Source organism: Hippoglossus stenolepis, chromosome 13, assembly GCF_022539355.2.
Source record: "Hippoglossus stenolepis isolate QCI-W04-F060 chromosome 13, HSTE1.2, whole genome shotgun sequence".
Lineage (NCBI taxonomy): Eukaryota > Metazoa > Chordata > Actinopteri > Pleuronectiformes > Pleuronectidae > Hippoglossus > Hippoglossus stenolepis.
Genome location: NC_061495.1, coordinates 638,160 through 658,714, shown reverse-complemented (window position 1 = coordinate 658,714; position 20,555 = coordinate 638,160). Strand labels below are relative to the sequence as shown.

At 46.2% G+C, this 20,555-nt stretch overlaps 2 protein-coding genes and 1 long non-coding RNA gene across 10 annotated transcripts in view; all 3 read right to left on the bottom strand.

Moving 5' to 3' along the window:
* Positions 1 to 20,555, bottom strand: part of LOC118120114 (abl interactor 2-like) — an 882,953-nt gene that overhangs the window by 242,286 nt on the left and 620,112 nt on the right. The window lies entirely within an intron of this gene.
* ttn.2 (titin, tandem duplicate 2) overlaps positions 1 to 20,555 on the bottom strand; it is a 181,170-nt gene that overhangs the window by 82,491 nt on the left and 78,124 nt on the right. Inside the window, 30 exon segments of the mRNA XM_047342567.1 lie at positions 106 to 405; positions 1,814 to 2,083; positions 2,209 to 2,475; positions 2,552 to 2,676; positions 2,762 to 3,170; positions 3,288 to 3,566; positions 3,802 to 4,068; positions 4,166 to 4,435; positions 4,872 to 5,040; positions 5,132 to 5,229; positions 5,676 to 5,942; positions 6,400 to 6,523; positions 9,072 to 9,214; positions 10,383 to 10,509; positions 10,621 to 10,760; positions 11,492 to 11,758; positions 12,004 to 12,270; positions 12,423 to 12,689; positions 12,870 to 12,996; positions 13,205 to 13,344; positions 14,404 to 14,667; positions 14,883 to 15,149; positions 15,238 to 15,504; positions 16,220 to 16,346; positions 16,433 to 16,572; positions 16,672 to 16,941; positions 17,217 to 17,495; positions 17,615 to 18,010; positions 18,102 to 18,152; positions 18,637 to 20,274. Of these exon segments, the coding sequence (XP_047198523.1) occupies positions 106 to 405; positions 1,814 to 2,083; positions 2,209 to 2,475; positions 2,552 to 2,676; positions 2,762 to 3,170; positions 3,288 to 3,566; positions 3,802 to 4,068; positions 4,166 to 4,435; positions 4,872 to 5,040; positions 5,132 to 5,229; positions 5,676 to 5,942; positions 6,400 to 6,523; positions 9,072 to 9,214; positions 10,383 to 10,509; positions 10,621 to 10,760; positions 11,492 to 11,758; positions 12,004 to 12,270; positions 12,423 to 12,689; positions 12,870 to 12,996; positions 13,205 to 13,344; positions 14,404 to 14,667; positions 14,883 to 15,149; positions 15,238 to 15,504; positions 16,220 to 16,346; positions 16,433 to 16,572; positions 16,672 to 16,941; positions 17,217 to 17,495; positions 17,615 to 18,010; positions 18,102 to 18,152; positions 18,637 to 20,274 (8,022 nt within the window).
* On the bottom strand, positions 412 to 1,744 carry LOC124854603. 3 transcript variants are annotated; one of them, XR_007034784.1, is made up of 4 exons: positions 1,724 to 1,744; positions 1,287 to 1,398; positions 1,054 to 1,247; positions 412 to 1,016 (listed from the first exon to the last, which is right to left on the bottom strand). It is a non-coding gene; the product is annotated as an uncharacterized LOC124854603 (long non-coding RNA). The 3 variants fall into 3 exon arrangements; XR_007034783.1 differs by lacking the exon at positions 1,724 to 1,744 and adding an exon at positions 1,459 to 1,478; XR_007034785.1 differs by lacking the exon at positions 1,724 to 1,744 and adding an exon at positions 1,459 to 1,478 and having other exon boundaries at positions 412 to 960.

Genomic DNA, 20,555 nt, shown 5'->3' with positions numbered 1-20,555 from the left:
ACATGATGTTATACATTTGATCATTTCAGTTCAGTTAATGTGTTTTCTTTGCTCATCAACTCATTTAACATAGAAATATAAAAAAAACAAAGCAGCTGTTCTCACCGAACTTGTTCTTGGCCTGTACGGGTTTGTCGGTCTCTACGATGGGTCCGCTGCCAACCCGGTTTCGGGCGCAGACTCTGAACAGGTACATGGAGTCTCTGTGGAGGCCGGTCACCGTGTACTCAGGACTGTCGGCCTGCTCTGTGGCCAGCGTCCAGGTCTTTCGCTTCACGTCGCGTCTCTCCACCACGTAGCCAATGACCTTGCTGCCCCCGTCACTCTCAGGCTCCTCCCATGCCAGGCTGACCTCACCATCTGCGGTATCGACCACCTGCAGGTTCTTCACAGGTCCGGGGACGTCTGTGGAGCAAAACCAAAAACTGGTCATGACGACGAACACAAGAACAGATGGTGACACTGGACTGTTTTATTTTGTGTGTAACTTTATTTCATTCTTTTCTATTTAAAGAACTTATGATCTTTCTCTTGTGTCGATTTATTTATTACAAACTCAAAATCTAAAGTAGTCTCCATGACTGAGTGAAGTCTGCCATCTGCTGTTCAAACCAGGTACTGCACTGAAAGTGTCTCTGACACACACACACACACACACCCCCACACACACTTTTAGTATATTTAACTTGTTTAGTTTTTACTTCCTGTCCTGTATTTAGTAGCTTTAATTTTCTTTCCTTCTTTTCTCTACTTAATATTTGTCATTGAGCACCAAACACCAAAGTAAATTCCTTATGTGTTGAAAACCTACTTGGGGATAAATCTGATTCTGATTCAACAGATTAATCCTCATTTATTTCGAATGTACAAGAAAACAAGTGTGTTTCCATTTAGTAGCTTCTCTGGAGCTTTCGATCACATGACCTTAAAACCAGAGTATTTCCTGGTTTGGGCGTTGACCTGCTGTAGTTAACCTGCTGTAGTTGACCTGCTGTAGTTGATCTGCTGTAGTTGACCTGAGTTAACCTGCTGTAGTTGACCTGCTGTAGAGACCTGCTGTAGTTGACCTGCTGTAGTTGACCTGCTGTAGTTGACCTGCTGTAGTTAACCTGCTGTAGTTAACCTGCTGTAGTTGACCTGCTGTAGTTGACCTGCTGTAGTTGACCTGCTGTAGTTGACGCTGTAGTTAATCTGCTGTAGTTGACCTGCTGTAGTTGACCTGCTGTAGTTGACCTGCTGTAGTTAATCTGCTGTAGTTGACCTGCTGTAGTTGACCTGCTGATGACCTGCTGTAGTTAATCTGCTGTAGTTGACCTGCTGTAGTTGACCTGCTGTAGTTGACCTGCTGTAGTTAATCTGCTGTAGTTAACCTGCTGTAGTTGACCTGCTGTAGTTGACCTGCTGTAGTTAATGTCTGTAGTTGACCTGATCTGCTGTAGTTGACCTGCTGTAGTTGACCTGCTGTAGTTGACCTGCTGTAGTTCGCGCTGTAGACCTGCTGTAGTTGACCTGCTGTAGTTGACCTGCTGTAGTTAATCTGCTGTAGTTGACCTGCTGTAGTTGACCTGCTGTAGTTGACCTGCTCTGTGTAGTTGACCTGCTGTAGTTGACCTGCTGTAGTTGACCTGCTGTAGTTGACCTGCTGTAGTTGACCTGCTGTAGTTGACCTGCTGTAGTTGACCTGCTGTAGTTAACCTGCTGTAGTTGACCTGCTGTAGTTGACCTGCTGTAGTTGACCTGCTGTAGTAACCTGCATTTAATCTCTGTATAAAGAGCAGATATGACTCGAGATCCAGTTTTGACGACATCTCACCAATGACGTCGAGGTTGATGAAGGCTTCTCCCTCTCCGTGTTTGTTCTTGATCGTGATCTTGTATCGGCCCTCGTCAGACTTCTTGGGGTCCTTCAGCCGATACTCTGTGCGGTCAGTGGAGGTGTGGATGTCGTCTTTGGGCGGACTCTGGTTGTCGTACAGCCAGTCGGCCTGGGCCTGCGGGTAGGCGCTGTAAGGGACGGCCATGACGATGGGCTTCCCGGCGTCTGTGACGTAGCTCTGGTCCGTGGTCTTTATCTGAGGCACAGCTTGAGGAGGAGGAAGGAGACAGCGTCAGAGTGACAACATCAAACAGACTTGAGCAGAACGATGGCTGATGGAGGCTGCTCCTCGATGGTGGAGAAGTGGTGATGGTGGCGGGTGAAGCTCTTACCTGCCAGCTCCAGCTTGGCCTTGGCGTCTTTGTCCTTGACGATGATTCTGTACTCGCCCTGGTCTCGAGGTCTGATCTCACACACCTGCAGTCTGTGGACTTTACCCTCACTCATCATCTGGTACTTGTCTCCCTGGACGACCGTCATGTTGTTCCTCAACCACTTCACCTCCACTCTGTCCTTGTTCAGCTCCACCTCGAACACGATGTCCGAGCCGGGGGGTTCGAACGCGTCCTGTGGCGGTCTGACGATCTCCACCGGCGTCTCTGTGGGACAGGAAATCATGACGCGGAGGAACAGAGCAGGAACTAGTTCAGACAGAACATTAGGTTCAGTTCTCACCTTCAACAAAGAGTCTGGCTCTGGACCTCTTCTCATCCACACCACAGGCGTATTCACACTCATCATCAGGTCTGCACTCTTTGATACGTAACGTGCAAATCTTTCCGTCTTTTTCAAACTTGTATCTGTAAAAATGAAAAATAAACTGAGTTGAAAAGGGAAACCGGAGTGAGCAGGGTTTATAATTGAGGATGTGATCAGCTGACGTACCTGGGTCCTTCTCTGATCTCACGTCCATTCCTGTACCACTTGACTTCTGCTTTCTCTTTGGTCAGTTTACATGAGAACTCTGCGTCCTCGAACTCGGTGATGGTCTGGTCCTTCAGCTGCATGCTGAAGTCTGTCGGCGCCTCGCTGATGATCAGCTCCGCTGTGGACTTGTTGTCTCCGGCCACGGCGGTGTACTCGCCCTCGTCAGCCAGCGTGCAGTCTTTGATGGTGAGCGTGTGCTTGTCTTGGTCCACTCTGTAAACGACTCGTTTGCTGAAGGCGATCTCCTCCCCGCCCTTCATCCACTTCAGCGTGGCGTTGGGCCTGTTGACCTTACAGGAGAAGCTAACGGTCTTCTTCTCCTGAGTGTCGATGTCCTCCAGAGGAACCATGATCCTCAGACTCTCCTCTGGAGGACAAACAAATTCACGTCAAAAACAATCTCAGACAAAAACACTATCATCACACAAACTTTACCCTGACATCACGATTCAAAGCTGGTTTAAAGAAGCGGTGAAGCTCTGACCTTTGACGGTGAGGTTGCCTGAGCTCTTGGCCTGTTCTCCTCTCTGATTGGTCAGGTTGATGCTGTAGTTGGCTTCATCTCCCTTCTGAGCGTCTCTGATCCTCAGAGAGAAGACGTTGTCTCTCTGGACCATCACATACTTGCTGCTCTCAAACAATGTCTCCTCGTTCTTCAGCCACTTGGCCTTTGCTCCCTCCGTGTTCACTTCGCAGTTCAGGACGACCTCCTGACCTTCTTTAGCCTCCGTGTCCTTCAGCGGCGTGATGATCTTCAGTTTCTCTGCAGGAAAAGAAAACATCAGACGCTGACTTTTCAGACCGATGTCATTAATGTTTTTAATAATTCAAACGATTAATAAAACATGAGAACGAAACCTAAACTTCAGATAAAAGGTTTTATTTTCTCTGATGTTTAACGTTTCTGTTGAAAACAGTAAAAGAGGAAAATTCTAAAAACTTCAGTAAAGAGGAAATTATAGAAAACTAAACTGTGTTTTTATATATCATTTTCTTACCGAGAACCGCGAGGTCTGCGCCGGCTCTGGTCGCTCCGATCATCACCACGTATCCACCCTCGTCTTTCAGCTCGCTGCTCTTGATGACCAGCGTTCGCCGCTTGCCGTCGCTGACCATCTGGTATTTGTCTCCTGCCTCCAGCTCCTTGTCGTCTTTCAGCCATTTGACCTCGTAGGTTTCCTTGGAGACGGAGCAGGTGAACTCCGCCTTCTCGCCCTCCACCACCTCCTGGCCTTGAGGCCTGGAGATGAACTCAGCTGCCAGTTCTGCCACAAACAACGAGAGGTCAGAGGTTAGAGTTTGTGACGTGATTAAATAACCTGTGGTTTTATTATTTTATGATTTTCTTTTTTCTCTTCACACCATTAATCTTGAGGTTTCCGGAAGTCTTGACGCTGGTACTCAGTCTACAGTTGTACTCGCCGCCGTCGGCCATCTTCAGGTCCTGGATGAGGAGGATCCTCCTCTTACCGTCCACGATGTTCTCGTGGCGGCCGCCCTCCGGCAGCTCCTCGTCTCCTTTGTACCAGGTGACGTCAGCGCTGGGTTTGGAGACCTCGCAGATCAGCTTCACGCTGTCCGTCTCCGTTCCCTCAACGTTAGACAGATTCTTGGTGAATCTCGTCTCCTCCTCTGCAGCGAGGGAAACAAAGTCACGTGAGAAAGACATTCTGAATCCACAGCCGCACAAACACGTCTGTGATTTAACGTAATAAACACGAGGAAGAAAAATGTCTTCAGCTTCATGTGTTCATCAGTTTTTCTTGAGATTAGAAATTAACAAGACGACGCAAAAGCTCAGAAAAACTAACCTGAAGTTCTGATTTTAGTTGGATTTAGGTTAAAAGAGTCGTTTTCAAATTCACAGAGAAGTGAATGAAATAAAAATGATTTCATGTGATCAGAGTCTGATCAAAACAATAAAGAGTGATGAAGAAAGCACAGCCTGAGAAGACGGAATCCGGGGATTGAATCCACCACATGATCCTGAACGTTTCATATCAAAGCAGCTTTTATATAAAATGATCATTTCAACATAAGAATCAAAGACAGTTAGTTTGATTCTTACCAACGACAGTGAGCATGCCGGAGGACTTGGACGTCTTGGCGTCACATTCGTATTCAGCTTCATCATCAAACGCAGACTTGTGGACGATGAGGATGTGTTGGCGACCTTGAGCGATAATTTCATACTTCTTCCCCTTTCTGATTTCACTTCCTTCCTTTAACCAGCGGATCTGCAGGACGGACAGGAAGAGGACACCTCAGAGACAGAAACCTTTATTGGCAGTGTTGTGTGGAAACAGACAAACAGTCGGAGCTTCTCACTTTGACGTCCTCTCTGGACACTTCACACTCAAACCTGGCAGATTCCTTCTCTTTGACCTCGACGTCATGGAGCGGCTTTGAGAACTCGACATGAGGAGCTGACGACACAAAGACAAAGAGTCAACAACACCATTCCTGTCTCCTGTTTTTGAGATATGTACAGTTTTCTCTGCTCCTCTCCTGCAGCTCTCAGTTTTATCAACATGTTTTTCACAGCACGTAATGAAAAGTAACGACTTCATAACGAGCTGCAACATGAGGTAGAAGTCAGAGTCCTCGACCTTCTGCTGCAAAAAGAATGAAGGTTTTCTTTATTAGTTTTCATTTGAGATTGATTTAAACAGGAGCATGAAAACAAAGATCTCCTGCAGGCAGAAGCTTCCTTAAGTAAAACCAGAGATTACTTTAAAGTCCTCAACTGGGTTCTTCCTCCCCTAAACTGTTTTTGAGAGTTTTTACGTAGTTACGTGAAAGTCGCACGTCACATTTTTATAAAAGTTCCTTAAAGACTGTACAACTTCTACAAAAGTCTGAGTTCACTCACGTTCAACGTTGAGGAAACAGGAGGTTTTGAAGTCTTTTGCGTCACAGGTGTACGTCCTGGAGTCGTCCAGAGTGCAGTCGTGGATGAGCAGCGCCCTCTTGTGGCCATCGATGATCATCTCGTACTTCTTGGTCTTCCTGATGTCTTGTCCATCTCGGAACCATCGAACCTCTGCCTGCTCTCTGGAAACTTCACACTCCAGTGTAGCGGTGGCTTCCTCCTCCACCGTCTGGTCCTCCAGAGGCTTCGTAAACTCCACTGCCGGCTCTGAGCACACACACACACACACACACACACACACACACACACACACGCACAAACACAAACACACGCACAAACACACACACACAGCACACACGCACAACACACGCACACACACGCACACACACACACGCACACACACACACACACACAAACACAAACACACGCACACGCACAAACACAAACACACGCACAAACACACACACACGCACACACACACACGCGCACACACACACACACACACAGATTTTAATCTCAAACTGTTTATTATTATTTTACTCAACACAGTAAATTAACATTATTATTCCTGTTACTCATTTCTATTTTAAAACTTTATCTGTTGTTTTAAGGTTAATGAAATGCTGGGTCGCTCTCTGATGATGTCACAATGCATGGCCACGCCCTCAGGTAGACATCAACATCACAGCTCTTTAATGTAACGTCCAGTAGAATCATTCCTTACCTCTGACGGTGAGCGACGCCTCCGTCTGGAAGTCTTTGGCAGTGAGTTGGACTTGTCCGGCTTCATTCAGCTGAACGTCTCGCAGAGTCAGACTGTGGACTTTACCCTCGGCCTTCAGCACCACCTGTACAACAACCAGAGGTTAACACCACCTGTACAACCACCAGAGGTTAACACCACCTATACAACAACCAGAGGTTAACACCACCTGTACAACAACCAGAGGTTAACACCACCTGTACAACCACCAGAGGTTAACACCACCTGTACAACCACCAGAGGTTAACACCACCTGTACAACAACCAGAGGTTAACACCACCTGTACAACCACCAGAGGTTAACACCACCTGTACAACAACCAGAGGTTAACACCACCTGTACAACAACCAGAGGTTAACACCACCTGTACAACAACCAGAGGTGTTACCACCTGTACAACAACCAGAGGTTAACACCACCTGTAACACCACCAGAGGTTAACACCACCTGTACAACCACCAGAGGTTAACACCACCTGTACAACCACCAGAGGTTAACACCACCTGTACAACAACCAGAGGTTAACACCACCTGTACAACCACCAGAGGTTAACACCACCTGTACAACAACCAGAGGTTAACACCACCTGTACAACCACCAGAGGTTAACACCACCTGTACAACCACCAGAGGTTAACACCACCTGTACAACCACCAGAGGTTAACACCACCTGTACAACAACCAGAGGTTAACACCACCTGTAAAACCACCAGAGGTTAACACCACCTGTACAACCACCAGAGGTTAACACCACCTGTACAACAACCAGAGGTTAACACCACCTGTACAACCACCAGAGGTTAACACCACCTGTACAACAACCAGAGGTTAACACCACCTGTACAACCACCAGAGGTTAACACCACCTAACACCGTCAGGTTCAACAGTCAGCTGGTGATCAGTATTAACTGATAATCTGACTGCTGAGGGTTTTGCTTCCCTTGTCCGTCAGCATTAATAGAGACTGTCAGTCAGGGCTCTTCACTTCTCTGTGGAAATCTTTTCTTACTCTCTCCTTCGCCGTGACGAATTTTCAAACTTTTTTTTTACACTTTTTGGCAGCGACAATCAGACGTGTGCTAACTTCTAATAACGTAGACTTTAAGGCTGTGCCCTGAGCATCGTCTGCTAGGTTCAACAGTTTGACCCGGTTCAGGTCCACGGACTGAACCCCAGTGACTGGGATGATGATTCTCGTCTCTCAGTTCTGTCTGAGGCTCAGAAGTGGCTTCTCTGGTCTTCAGGACACACGGGGTCATCAGCTGAGACCTGACAGCTAAAACGAACTCAGACAGCTGCTTTCTTGCCCCTGATTTAAACTATTCGACCTCTGACCCCTGAGGGATGATTTTACCACACAACCACAACTGTAAATCACATTGAGCCGCCTGAGAACGCAGAAGTCAAACCTTTAACTGTTCAAACTGTCGTGTCCAACATTACAGAAACAATAAAAACAAGCTTTTTCTTATTCTGTTTTCTTTCATTAAATCCACACTTTCAACATTATATGTCCTTCATCCAGGATGGTGATCTATCTATCTATGATCTTCTATAACAGAGAATAAACATTCAGGTCAATAATAGGTGGGGGGGGTGGGGGGGGTCTCACATCGTCACGGCACTGGAGAAAGAACATTTTAACTTAAACACAAACTAAAGTTAATATTATTGTTAACATAAGTTACACTGAATTAATTTGTATTTGTTACTAAATAAATAAACTTTTTAAGTTGGTCCAACATCCGACACTTTCACACTGAAACTAAAGAATCTGTCGTTTCTCAGCTTTTCTTCATGAACCAGGATTTAAAGAGTAAAAGTTTAAATACTTTAAATCTCTTATTTTATTTATGATTTTAACTGATCCAGATCAACAATCTCAGTTCAGACGATAAAGCAGGAAACAGTTCATGATAAAGATTTTACAATCTATTAAATATGTGAATATGAAACATTATTTGAAACAAGTCAAATGTAAGGACCAGTGATTTTGAAGAAACAGCTGATGAAGTGTGTGAATCTGTGACATCAGTAACGCACAGTTGCACAAGCGCTGTGGGATCGAGTGTCGGTGGAAACCTCAGGTCTCGGGTTTCACCTGATAATCAAACTAATCCACTGTAAACACTGATGTGGTTTCACAGCAGCTTCCGAGCTAAGGCCGACTCTGATTTCAGCCGAAACCTGCAAACGTCTCAACGGCATCAGGGAAACCCTGCGAGCACATCGTGTGATTTTAAAGTGAAGCTGTCAAACTGCTCCTGTTGCCACCTGCCCAGCACTTCAGCCTCCTGCAGCTGTTAAAAATACCCCCCCCAGAATCGCTGGCGGGGCAGAAAAGTCTCCTACCGTGTTCTCTCAAAACCAGGATCGAGTGCTCAGCTGTAACCCTGAACCTCCAGCAGCCAGCAGGCCCTTATATGAAGACTGAGTCGGGCCGCAGGAAGAAAACTGAACATTGTGTTTTACTGGAGAATTAAGATGCATCTGCACCAGGATCAGGATCTAAAGAACCAGGACCTGGACCAGGACGAGGCCTGGACTCATCGTGACTTTAACAGAATGTGAACAGGTCTGGAGTTTCAGGAAGTGCAGGTGGAGAAACTCTCAGGTGAGTTGGGACTTACTCTGTCGCTTGGTTCCAGCTTGGTTCCCCCCAGCAGCCACTCGACAGCGATGTCTTCGTAGGACAGCTCGCACTCGAAGGTGGCGGTCTCTCCTGCGGTCACGGTGACGTCATTCAGAGGCTTCGCCAGGCCAATCACTCGGGCTTTGGATTGGGGAGAAGACATGGTTAGCCCCGCCCTGAAACAATAATCCAAGAACTCCTGAAAGGGTTAATCCTCAGTGGTTAATCCTCATGGTGTGAGCGAGCTGCAGGCAGGCCGCTGGACCTGCTCTGGACAACTGAACTCAGCCGCCCTGCGACTTGGCACTGGGGGGCAGGCTCATTAGCATGCGACCTGCTGTCAGATGTATATGGCCGGCAGAGACCATTCAGAGACCGGGTCGCGTCCCGGCCTCTGCCAATCACTGCAAACCTGCTCTACATAAGGCATGTGGCTTCTAAAATAACCGAGGGGCCTGATTGGCTGAGAGCCCACCTCTGCCTAACCCATCAGCCGGAGTCAATCTGCTCCTGTCAATCATCAGCCTGCAATTTTCCTGGAAAAGGAGAATGTGGAGCTGGTCAGGAGTTACCCAACGCCAGGCCGCAGGACAGCACGCTGTCGTAACGCACACGAGGGCGTTTGGTAACAGGAAGTGAGTCTGGATTAACAACCTGCACCAACTATTTACAACAGGCTTCTTCACATGCCTGGGTTCCCCCCCGTCACAGGACGAGACCCAAACCTCCCGTCAGTCAGGAGCCTAAAGATCTGGATCCTGTTAAACTCTAAACTAAATTCAGTGTTAAACTCTGGATCAAATATACTTATAAACTTGTTTAAAGCCATTCGTTTGTTTCTCTATACAGAAAATAAACTGAGTTTCAGATCAGATGATTCAATTTCTGATTAAACTACATTTTAAAATCCAGCTCACACTGATTAAAGGTTTTAATTTAAATATAAATTAGCTGTTGATCTATCTACGGTCAGAAACCTTTTCCTCTTTCAGGTGAATGACTCGTACAGATCAGGATTTTTTGCAGTGTAGAATGTATGAATTTCCTGTTTTCTAAACTTTGAAGTGTCGTCTCCAGCGGACGTTGGGTTTTCTCCACGTCAGGTTCTTTTTGGTTCTTTAAATCTGTTTAATCCAGACTGAACAGATTCTCTTCTCTCGCCCTGTGGATGTAAATAACTCCTGAACTTCTCTGGGAGAAACATCACGTTTCCATCAACATGTAAATTCCATCAGGAAACTTTCCCCATGTCTGGTTCATTGAAACCGAGGAGCGGACCTCCATCATACCTCTGTGGTTCTTCTCTCACCTTTGACCCGGAGCTGAGCTGAGGATTTGGCGTTTGCTGCCGAGAAGTCGAGGCTTCCCGCCATATCCTTCCTGCAGTTGAAGAGGATCAAGATGTGTCTCGTTCCCTCCTCTTTGATTTCCACGTCCTGAAGACAAACATCATTAAAGACCAGGAGACGGCTCCACACATCGGAACATCCTGAATCTAAATGAAGGAGGGGTTATTTCTCTGCGGTGTCGTCGGAGTGCGATCTTACGGCCGACGGGTGGAGTGTCTCTTCCTTGAGTTTCCAGGTGGCGTGAAGGTCCTCCTCAGAAATCTCGGTCTCAAACTTGGCTGTCTCCGTCTCTGTAACCTCGACACTGTACAGCGGGCGGACCACCTTGATGTCGCGCTCTGCAGGCAGAGGCGTGAGCAGCGTTAGAGAACAAATCAGAACGCCAGGGACGCCAGGTGGACACAGGTGATTGACAGGTTGATGAGCAGCTGACGCTCACAGTCTGAGCGACTTACAGTTTGAGCAAAAGCAAAACAGGTTGAGTGAACTCCAGACCATAATCCAACCCGTACATCTGTCTCCATGACGACAACACTTCTTTTAACATAAAACAATTATTGATTTTTTAATCTGAAAGTTTTTAACATTTACAGAAGTTACATTTTATTTGCATCTGATGATTTTTCATTAAAATTTAATTTGGATTTTAATTTTCATTCATTCAAGTTTAAATAAATGAACTCGAGAAAACTTAACAAATTCTTTAAACCTTTACAATTAATTTTTTATTTGTACTAAAATAAATCACACTCTAAAATCGAGGGTTCGGGGTTAACCCTTGAAATGACAAAAAAATTTGTCTTATTTGGAAAAATCTATTTGTGGAAAATTGGTAGAAAATTCCAATGTTAAAAAAAGATTTCAAATGAAATGAAAGGTGTGTGGATATTATAACATGTCGACACGAGGTCGGACACGGGAGTTGGATTCTCGTCAGGCGTTGCTCAACGTTACAGAGACACGACACAGAAATGAAGAGGCGGGGCTTGGGTCAATGACGGTGGGTGGGACCTGATTCTGTTGTCCTGACCAGGTAATGTGGGAGGGGCCAGGTGACCGCAGGTATTACCTTCGATGTTCAGGTCAGCCGTGGTTTTGTCCGTACCACAGTCGCAGGTGTACGTTCCCATGTTGCTCTTTAGCGCCTTCTTGAGGACCAGTATGCACTTCTTGCCATCTGATTGGATGAGCACGTTCTTGGAGGGACAGATTTCGGTTCCGTCTTTGAACCATCTGACCTCGCCGCCGGCTTTGCTCAGCTCGCAGGACAAAACCACCTCGTCCTTCTCGACGGCGGTGTAGTTCTGGAGCTTGGCTGTGAAGTACAAGTCGCCCTCTGCAGGACAACAGCAGTAACAACCAGACAGCAGCAGTTAAAACAAGCAAACAAACAGACGCAGCTGTGGACAAATAAAATAATGAAAAACAAAGCTTTTATCCAGAAGGGGGCAGACTTCTCCTTAAAGCCCAAGTTAAAGGCAGTTTGGACGTTTCTCTGATGATGACTTCATAAATCAAATCAAAGTGTCGACTGAAGTCGTGACTTTGACTCTTCATCCTCCAGAAAACAACCATACTAACCGAGCACAGTGAGCATGGCCTCCGACGTCTTGCCCATGGCCTCCACTTTGATCATGGACGTGTCGTCCACGGTGACCTCCCTGAAGGCCAGCGTGTGCACTGGCCCGTCCTCACACATGTGCACCACTTTGCTCGGGTGCAGCCGCACGTCGTTTTTGAACCAAACTACAGGGATCTTTTCATGAGAGAGTTCGACTCTGAACTCTGCGGTTTCTCGCTCCTTCACAGTCACATCTTTTATTGGCTTGATAAATTCAAGGCGAATACCTGACAAACAGAAATTCATTTATATATATATATATTCATCACAGCTCCAACATGAAGGACATATAGCATAGCATGTGTAGCAGTGCATAGTTTGTCCAGAGGGTGGTGCTGGAGGACGGTGAGGTGAGCTGCAGTGAAACTAATTGATTTACCTTTAATAAACAACTTCCCAGACGTTCTCTTATCTTCGGCCTCAAACATGTATTTGCCTTCGTCCTCGTACTTGGCAGATTTCACAATAAGAGCGTGTGTCTTTCCCTCCAACACCAGCTCAAACTTGTCGTCGTTTGACAACTCCTGACTTCCCTTCAGCCAACGGAAGCTTTTAGGTTCTCTGGAAATTTCCAGTTCAAACTTTGCCTCGTCCTTTTCATAAACATGCAGGTCGGCGAGCGGCGTAATGAACGAGACGGGGAGTTCTGTTGGTTCAGACACACACAGTTAAAATCCACTTCTGACAAAACGAGTCACATCTTGTTTATTTGATAAGTAGAATCCGCAAGAATATTTAGAAATGAAGAGTGAAGCAGGAAGAATGAGCTCGGTGCTTTGTTTGGAATCTCTTTCAAGATTCTTGGTTTAAGGACGTGAACGCTCACCCTTCACTTTCAGGTTAGCAGAACACTTGGCGTTGGCGGCTGTGAACGACAGCTCGCCCGTCAGAGGCACTTTGCAGTTGTACAGCACCAGAGTGTGTTTGGCTCCGTCCTCCACAATCTCAACGTCCTGCAGACGATCAAAACACCTCAACATCTCAACAAGAACAACGAGTCAAAGAGAAGTGATGAGATCAGGAAGTGGTTGATTCATTTTCATCTGATAACTGACGACAGATCGGCGTCTCAGCCCCGACAGCTGAGACACGTGAACCTGGCACTGAATCAGAATGAAAGTGAATGGAACCACGTGTGAGACGTAAAGAAATGAGACGTACGGCCGAAGGACTGAGGACTTCTCCGTTCAGCTTCCACTGACCGTGGACGTCATCCTCGCTCAGCTCCACCTCAAATCGAGCGGTTTCTCCGTCAAACACTTCAACTCCATACATTGGTCGAACCACTTTGATGGAGCGAGCTGATGTTCAAGAGAGGGAACGTTCAGATATTCAACAGTTAACATGAAGACACACACACATAACATGAAGAACACAAGTATACACAAAGACAAAGAGACGCCATCAGGAAGCTGAGATATAATCTGATTTTAAAAATATAAAAATGTGTCCGGTCTGATTTGATGGAGAAACTTCCTGTTTAGTTTTTATTGGTGCAGAAGGTCAAAGGTTCGTTCATCTGCAAAAAGAAACTTCTGAAACGTTTCAATATCAATCAATTCGATTCTCGACCTGGACGTCGTTAGATGTTGTGAAGAAAAATAGAATTAAATACATTCATAATAAAAAGAGATACTGTAGATGACAGGTGATTTTACATCAAACTGTCAGTAACAGTGATAAGATCTGATTTAGACTATTACTAGTTTCCACTGGTCAAAAGACTGAATGGATTCAATTCAGTCAGGTTAACGAGCTAATTAGCAAAACAACGAGTTGAGATGGTGCCTCGCGTTTTGGTTCGTTTGTGACGTTGAACATGACGACATCACGTCTGGTGGGACGCCACTCGAAAAGGTCGAGAACCACTGATCAACTGGTGTCACTGTTCCTCAAGAGCTACTGAAGAACAACAGGAGGTTTTCAAAAGACTGTGTCGCTCTCTGATGTTAGAAGTTTCTTCATGAAAACAAAAAGTGACAAACAGATAAAAAACTGAACAACAAGAAACAAGTTATGGTGGAAAAACACTGCAAGATTCTTGTGGTGAGTTTCTACCATTTTCAGAGGTGGGGGGATGAGGACAGACAGGTGAAGACAGGTGAAGACAGGTGAAGACAGGTGTAGACAGGTGTAGACAGGTGTAGACAGGTGAAGACAGGTGTAGACAGGTGAAGACAGGTGAAGACAGGTGTAGACAGGTGAAGACAGTCACAAGGACATAAAGGTGATTGGATGTGGAGACAGTGAGGGATGAAGTGTTGACATGAGGCAGAGCAGAGGATGGAGGGATGAGGGATGAGGAGGAGCATCACGATGGAAGACAGAATCTAAACCATCTAAAGCTGCTCAGTCTTTACCTTCGATGTGCAGTGTTGCCGTTGTCTTGTCTGTCCCACAGTCACATAAATACTGTCCTTTGTCCTTGTCCCCAACTCTCTTGATCACAAGTGTTCTACGTTTGTCTTCGGCCTTAACAGCCACCATCTTAGAGGCCTTGACCTCCGCCTCGTCGTGGTACCACACCACGTTGACGTCTTTGCTGAGCTCACAGTTGAGCACCACCTCATCTTTCTCCATCGCAGTGTAGTCCTGCAGTTTGACTGTGAAGTAGGCGTCGCCCTCTGGAAACGGGACATTTTTGTGTGATTGCATATGAACAACTCGACTCGTTTCAGGTACGAGATAAACAAAAGAATAACAGTAACAAACACAAATGCACAACATAGAATCACAACACAGAACAGGAAGGTCTCATAAACAACCTGCGCAGACAAGAACATGAAGGAGTGACACAGATGTGTGGAGGGAGAAGAGCAGAGAGTTTCTCTGGCTTTACCTATGACCGTCAGGTTGGCCATGGAGGGAATTCCTTTCGCCTCAGCTTTGATCTGACACGTGTCGTCCAGAGTGACGTCTCTTATTTCTAACACGTGTTTCTTTCCGTCCACGTGAGCGACCACTGTCCTGCTCGGGTGAATCTTCACGTCGTTCTTGTACCAGGTGACGGGAATGTTTTCGTGAGAGAGTTCCAGCTCAAATCGAGCGGTTTTTCCTTCCTTTACAGTTTGGTCCTTTATCGGTGAGATAAATTTCAGCCTGATACCTACAGTCGTGTTAATAAAGAACATTCATCGGAGTCAGTTTGCAGCAGGAAGCAAACAACTCAACGAATCGTCTGGAGCAGAACTTACCCTCCACCGTGAGTCTGGCTGTCGAAGTTTTACTCAGAACCTCGATCGTATACTCGTCCTCATCGTCAAACTCACAGCAGTTAATGATCAACATGTGCTTCTTCCCATCATCGATGATGTCATACTTTTGGTCAGGGGTGATGATGTCACCCCCTCTGTACCACATGACCTTAGAAACATCCTTCGTGATGCTGCATTCGAACTTTGCCTGTTTCTTTTCAGGCACTGAAACGTCCTTCAGCGGGACCACGAAGTCCATTTCAATCTCTGGGTCAAAGAGTGACACGGGTACAAGACATCAACAACAACAACAACAACACAACAGTCTACAGCCTGTGACCAGTTTAACAACTACACCCTCAGGTCATCTGTCGATGACATCACTTTCATTCCCAGGACTGTTTGCGTTGAAGGACTTCCTGGTCACATGGTTTCTCTCGATCACAGAAGGACGAATCCACCATCTTGACCAATCAGAACGATTCTTCTTTCTAGGTTTGTTCAACACTTACCTTCAGTTTGTTGCTACTGAGGAAAATCAACATTTTCTTCTTTTCTCAAATGAATTCAAACAGAGGCTGAACTTGTTTTATTTCAGTAACAATCTGATAGCGCCCCCTGCAGGAACATGGTGCTGGAATAACAAGTAAACTGGTCACTGTGCTGAGATTGAACATGAAACATTTAAACAGAGACGGTACACATGTTGTGCACATTGACGTCACTACACACATGTTCACACACACACACACAGGATTTTATTTTCCAGTGAACAGACAGAACAACAAACACAAGTACAGGACCCAGGAAGTTGTCAGGATTCCGTATTAAATTATTTGTCGCCTTCCTGATTTGTCTCAAGAATCCAGTGAAACTAAATTCCACTGGTTGCACCTGTTAAATAAAGACTTCAGGTCCAGGCCCATGAGCCATGACCCTGAACCATGTGACTCAGACCCCTGGTATGAGGAAAACGTCTTACCTTTGACATTGAGCATTGCGCTGGTGATGGCGTTCAGAGCCTGGTACGAAACTTCTCCAGCGTGATCCAGCTGACAGCTCTTCAGTGTAAGTCGACGAACTCTTCCTTCCATGAAGATGTCGCACGTCTGATCAAAACATTTAATTTAAAAATGATCCGTAGTAAAAACATGTAAACGTGGAAACATACGACATCAAGTGCGTCCGATCTTACCGGGGATCTGGTGAGAACTTCTCCTTTCAGCTTCCACTCCCCTGGAACATCCTCCTCGGAGATCTCCGTCTCAAACACGGCATCTGCCTTCTCCGTCACCTCGACACTCGCCAACGGCTTCAGGATCTCAGCTTCACGCTCTGAGGAAGACGACACGTCAGTATCAAACACCAAACGACAGAGAGTAAATGACTTCAGTGGCTCAAGGTAAAGGAAGGTGATTGGTCAGACAGATGAACCTCCGAGTGTGAGCTTGGCCGTGTAGACGCGTCCTTCCACCTCCATGGCGTATTCTGCCACGTCCTCAGGCTGACAGTTCTTGATGGTGAGCGTCAGCTCTTTTCCGTCCTGCTTGACCTCGACCTTGTCCGAGGGGACGATCTCGTTCTCTCCTTTGAGCCACTTCCAGTTGGGAGTGTCCTTGAACAGCTCGCATTTAAACGTAGCAGCCGCCTTCGGTTTGACGTGCTGGTCTCTCAGCGGCTTCACGATCCAATCTTTGATGATTTCTGAGGGAATTGAACATGACGTCGAACCATCAGAGAAACAATGTAGAGCAGAAATATAAATCAATACAAACAGAACCAGGGCAGACCCGGAGTCCACGTCCATTTCTCTACACATTCTATGGTCATATGTCATCATTTAAAAAAAAGTGGGCCAAACATGGAGCCCTGAGGTACTTCGACTGCCATTCCTGCCCACACACATATTCTAATACACATTCTTTACTGCTGTATTGTTACTGTATTTAGTGACTTATACAAGGAACTATTTTTCTTACCGATGATTTTGACGTTTGTCGAGGTCTTGACTTCCTCCTGACCGGCGACTTCACAGGAGTAGACACCAGTGTCCTCCGCTGCGCTGTTCTGGATGGTCACGGCGTGCTGCATCCCAATGATATTGATCTGAATCTTGTTGGCCTTTTTCTTCAGGACCTCGTTATTCTTCTTCCACACCACATCTCTCTCTTTGTTCAGCTCGCAGGTCATGTAGATGGGCTGACCCTTCAGAGCTGAAGTCTCCTCCTCCAGCTCCTTGATCCATTTCACAGGCAACTCTGTCAGGAGACAAGAAGAACATTTGACCTCCACTGGTGCTTAAACAGGATTATGACAGGAAATAGTTCTGCTCCTCTGGGTTCATAGTGAGATTTTTAAGGCAGAAAGAAGAGTTTACCTTCTACGATGAGCTTGGCTGTGCACGTTATTTCCTTTCCTGCGTTCTTGGCCACACAGCTGTATTCACCAGTGTCGGACAGTTGAACATCAATAATGTTCAACTTGCGATCTTTGCCGTCAGAGGTGAACTTGTGCTTGGGGCTCTCGCGCAGGTTGCTGCCATCTTTCATCCAGGAGGTGATGGCAGTGGAAGGTGAGACCTCACACTCAAACACAGCGGCGGAGCCGATGGACTCGGCTTCCTTTAGCACAATGTCCTGAAGCTTCTTGATGAACTTCAGAGGGACGGCTTTCAGCTTGAACCCTCCGAAGGGATCCTCTGGAGGTGATGGACCTTTTCCACCAGGCTTCAGACCGCGGCCGCGCCCTTCTCCAGGAGACGGGGTCTGCTTGGCTTCAGATTGAAATATCGAGTATTGAAATAAGGTTTTCTTACTGAGAAGTCACAGACACAGTTTGTAGAATAATTAAAACATCAGACTTACGTTTCAGACCTCGGCCTCGACCTCTTCCTGCTTCCTCTGCTGGTTGACCCTCTGTTCAGAAACAAGGAGTGTAAATTGGCTGTACACGATACTATCTACGTCAATGTGTTGATTTACGTGCGACAGCAGGGAGATGTTATCAGTTTGAATTGATGGGAAATGTGATGAAATGGTAAATATGAAACAAAGAAGCTGAAATTGAGACACAAGCACACGATGATGAAATCTGCATCATGATGAACAGGAGCTGCCACAACATGAAGGGATGGAACAAAACAGGATGTAAAGATAGAGAACACGTGGACTGATGGCAAAGACGTGACCTAGAAATGACAGACACACACATGACAGAAGTGAAATGAATACGACAACACATGAATAAAACACAAATATAAGAAATGATGACGTCTATGGCTGAAGATATGGTGAAGTAAGGAAGATTTTAGATGGAGGCATGATGGTGGGGATGGGCAGAGATTATTCTGGGCATGATGGGAGGATTTCTCTCGGTGAGGTGGGTCCACCACTATCTCACCTCTCCTGGTCATCCCAGGAACCTCTAGAGCACCTTCTTGTCCGTCACCTTCCCAGTCCTCAGAGCCGCAACTGTCCCGAGGAACCAGCTCCCAGCCCCAGGCCTCCTCCTCCTCCTGCTCTGTGTCTTTCTCTGCTTCGAACTCCTCTTCGAACACCTCCTCCTCCGGCTGCGTGGCAACCTTCTTCATCTGCACGGCTCCAGGAGACACCTCCTTCACCAGGGGAAACTTCCCTTTATCAGGTCTTGCTGGTTCTGCAGACTTCTCTTCTGGTGACGGTTTCTTCGGGACCTTTTTAAGAGTGACTGCTTCAATCGACTCTACAGGAGAAACCGTCTTCGGAACCTTTTTGAGTCTGTCGATGCTCGGCTTCCTCTCAACAGGTGCTGCTTCTTTCAGCTTCTCAACTTGAGGAGACGGAGTCTTCTTCAGCCCAACCTTCTTGAGCTGCTCCAGAGGTTTAAGAGCAACTTCTTCCTTCTCCTCTTTCACCTTGGGTGTGACTCCCTTCTTCAGCTGCAGAGGTTTTGGTTCTTCAGGAACCTTCTCAGGTTTCTTAACAGATGTTGGTACAGGAGACGCCGTCTTCTCCGCTGGAACTGAATCTAACTCTTTTGTCTTCTCCAGCTTCTTCTCTGGAGTTTCTGGGACCTCAGGTTTCTTCGCTCTACCCACCGGCTCTCGTTCTTTCAGCTTCTCATCAGGAGTTTTGCGACGAGGTTGCAGGTCTTCACGTGGCTTCTTCTCTTTCTCCTCTGCTGGTTTCTTCTCCGGCGCTGCCTCCTCTTTGGAAGGTCTGGAAAACGGTTTCAGCTTGACACTCTCTATCTCTTGTTCTTGTGTTGGGAGTTTCTTCACCTTGGTTGGTGCTTTGACTTCCTCTGGCTCTTTCTCTGGAGTTTTCTTTTTATCTAAAGGCATCAACACCTTGGCTGGGGGCTCCTTCACCTCTGGAGGGGTTTTCTCAGGCTTTTTGGGAAGTTCTTTGGGTTCCACCTCTCTGGAGATCCTCTCACCTTTCTGGAAAGGCTCAGTGTCCCTGTGTGGTCTTTCCTTCTTATCTTTCTCTGGCTCCTCTGCTGCTTTGACAGGTTTCTCAAATGGTTTTAGTTTGATTATTTCTGGTTCCACTTCATCTGAAGGCAGTTTCTTCACTTTCTTCAAGACTGCAGGGGGTGGAGCAGATTCCTCTTCCTTTGGTGTCTTGGGAGTTTTCTTTAGAGAAATCGTATCTTCTGGTTTCTGGTCTTTTGTGACAGGTCTCTGACGACTCCATGCATCTTTATGAGCCTCTGTTTGTTCTTCTTTAGGTTTAGTGACTTCAGGCTTTTTTACAACATCAGCTTTGTCTCGAGGTTTCCTCTCCTCCGCAGGTCTCCTGGTGGAGACTGACATCTCCACAGTCTCTTCTTCATGAACCATCTCCTCCACCTCAAACACGGTGGTCCTGGTGACCTTCTGAGGTTTCTCCTCCACTTCAGCCTCTTTAGGAGGAGCTGACGGCACCTTCTTCAGTTTGATCACTTCCTGTTCCTCCTCCACTACCTTCACCACTCTGGTGCTTTTCTTTAGCGTCGGAATCTCAAACGTTGTTTCCTCTTCCAACTGAATTTTACCTTTTTTGAGCAGAACCGTTTCTGAGGCAGCAAAAGTTTCACGTTACTTAAAATCATCAGTGATTGTAAAAGTGAGAAAAAACAGACAAACAAGACGACAAAGACTAAACAACTTTCACAGATTAACAAGTTTCGACAGAAAAACATATAGTGTGTGTTGTGTATTTAAAATATACAATATAATATAAAACCGTTTTTAATAATAATTGTCCTGATGTGTCTGTTTGGAGTCAAATCGATTTTCGTATTAGAGCCGTAACCTCCTGGTTGATTGTAATGAAATGAAAGTAATTGAGTATTAA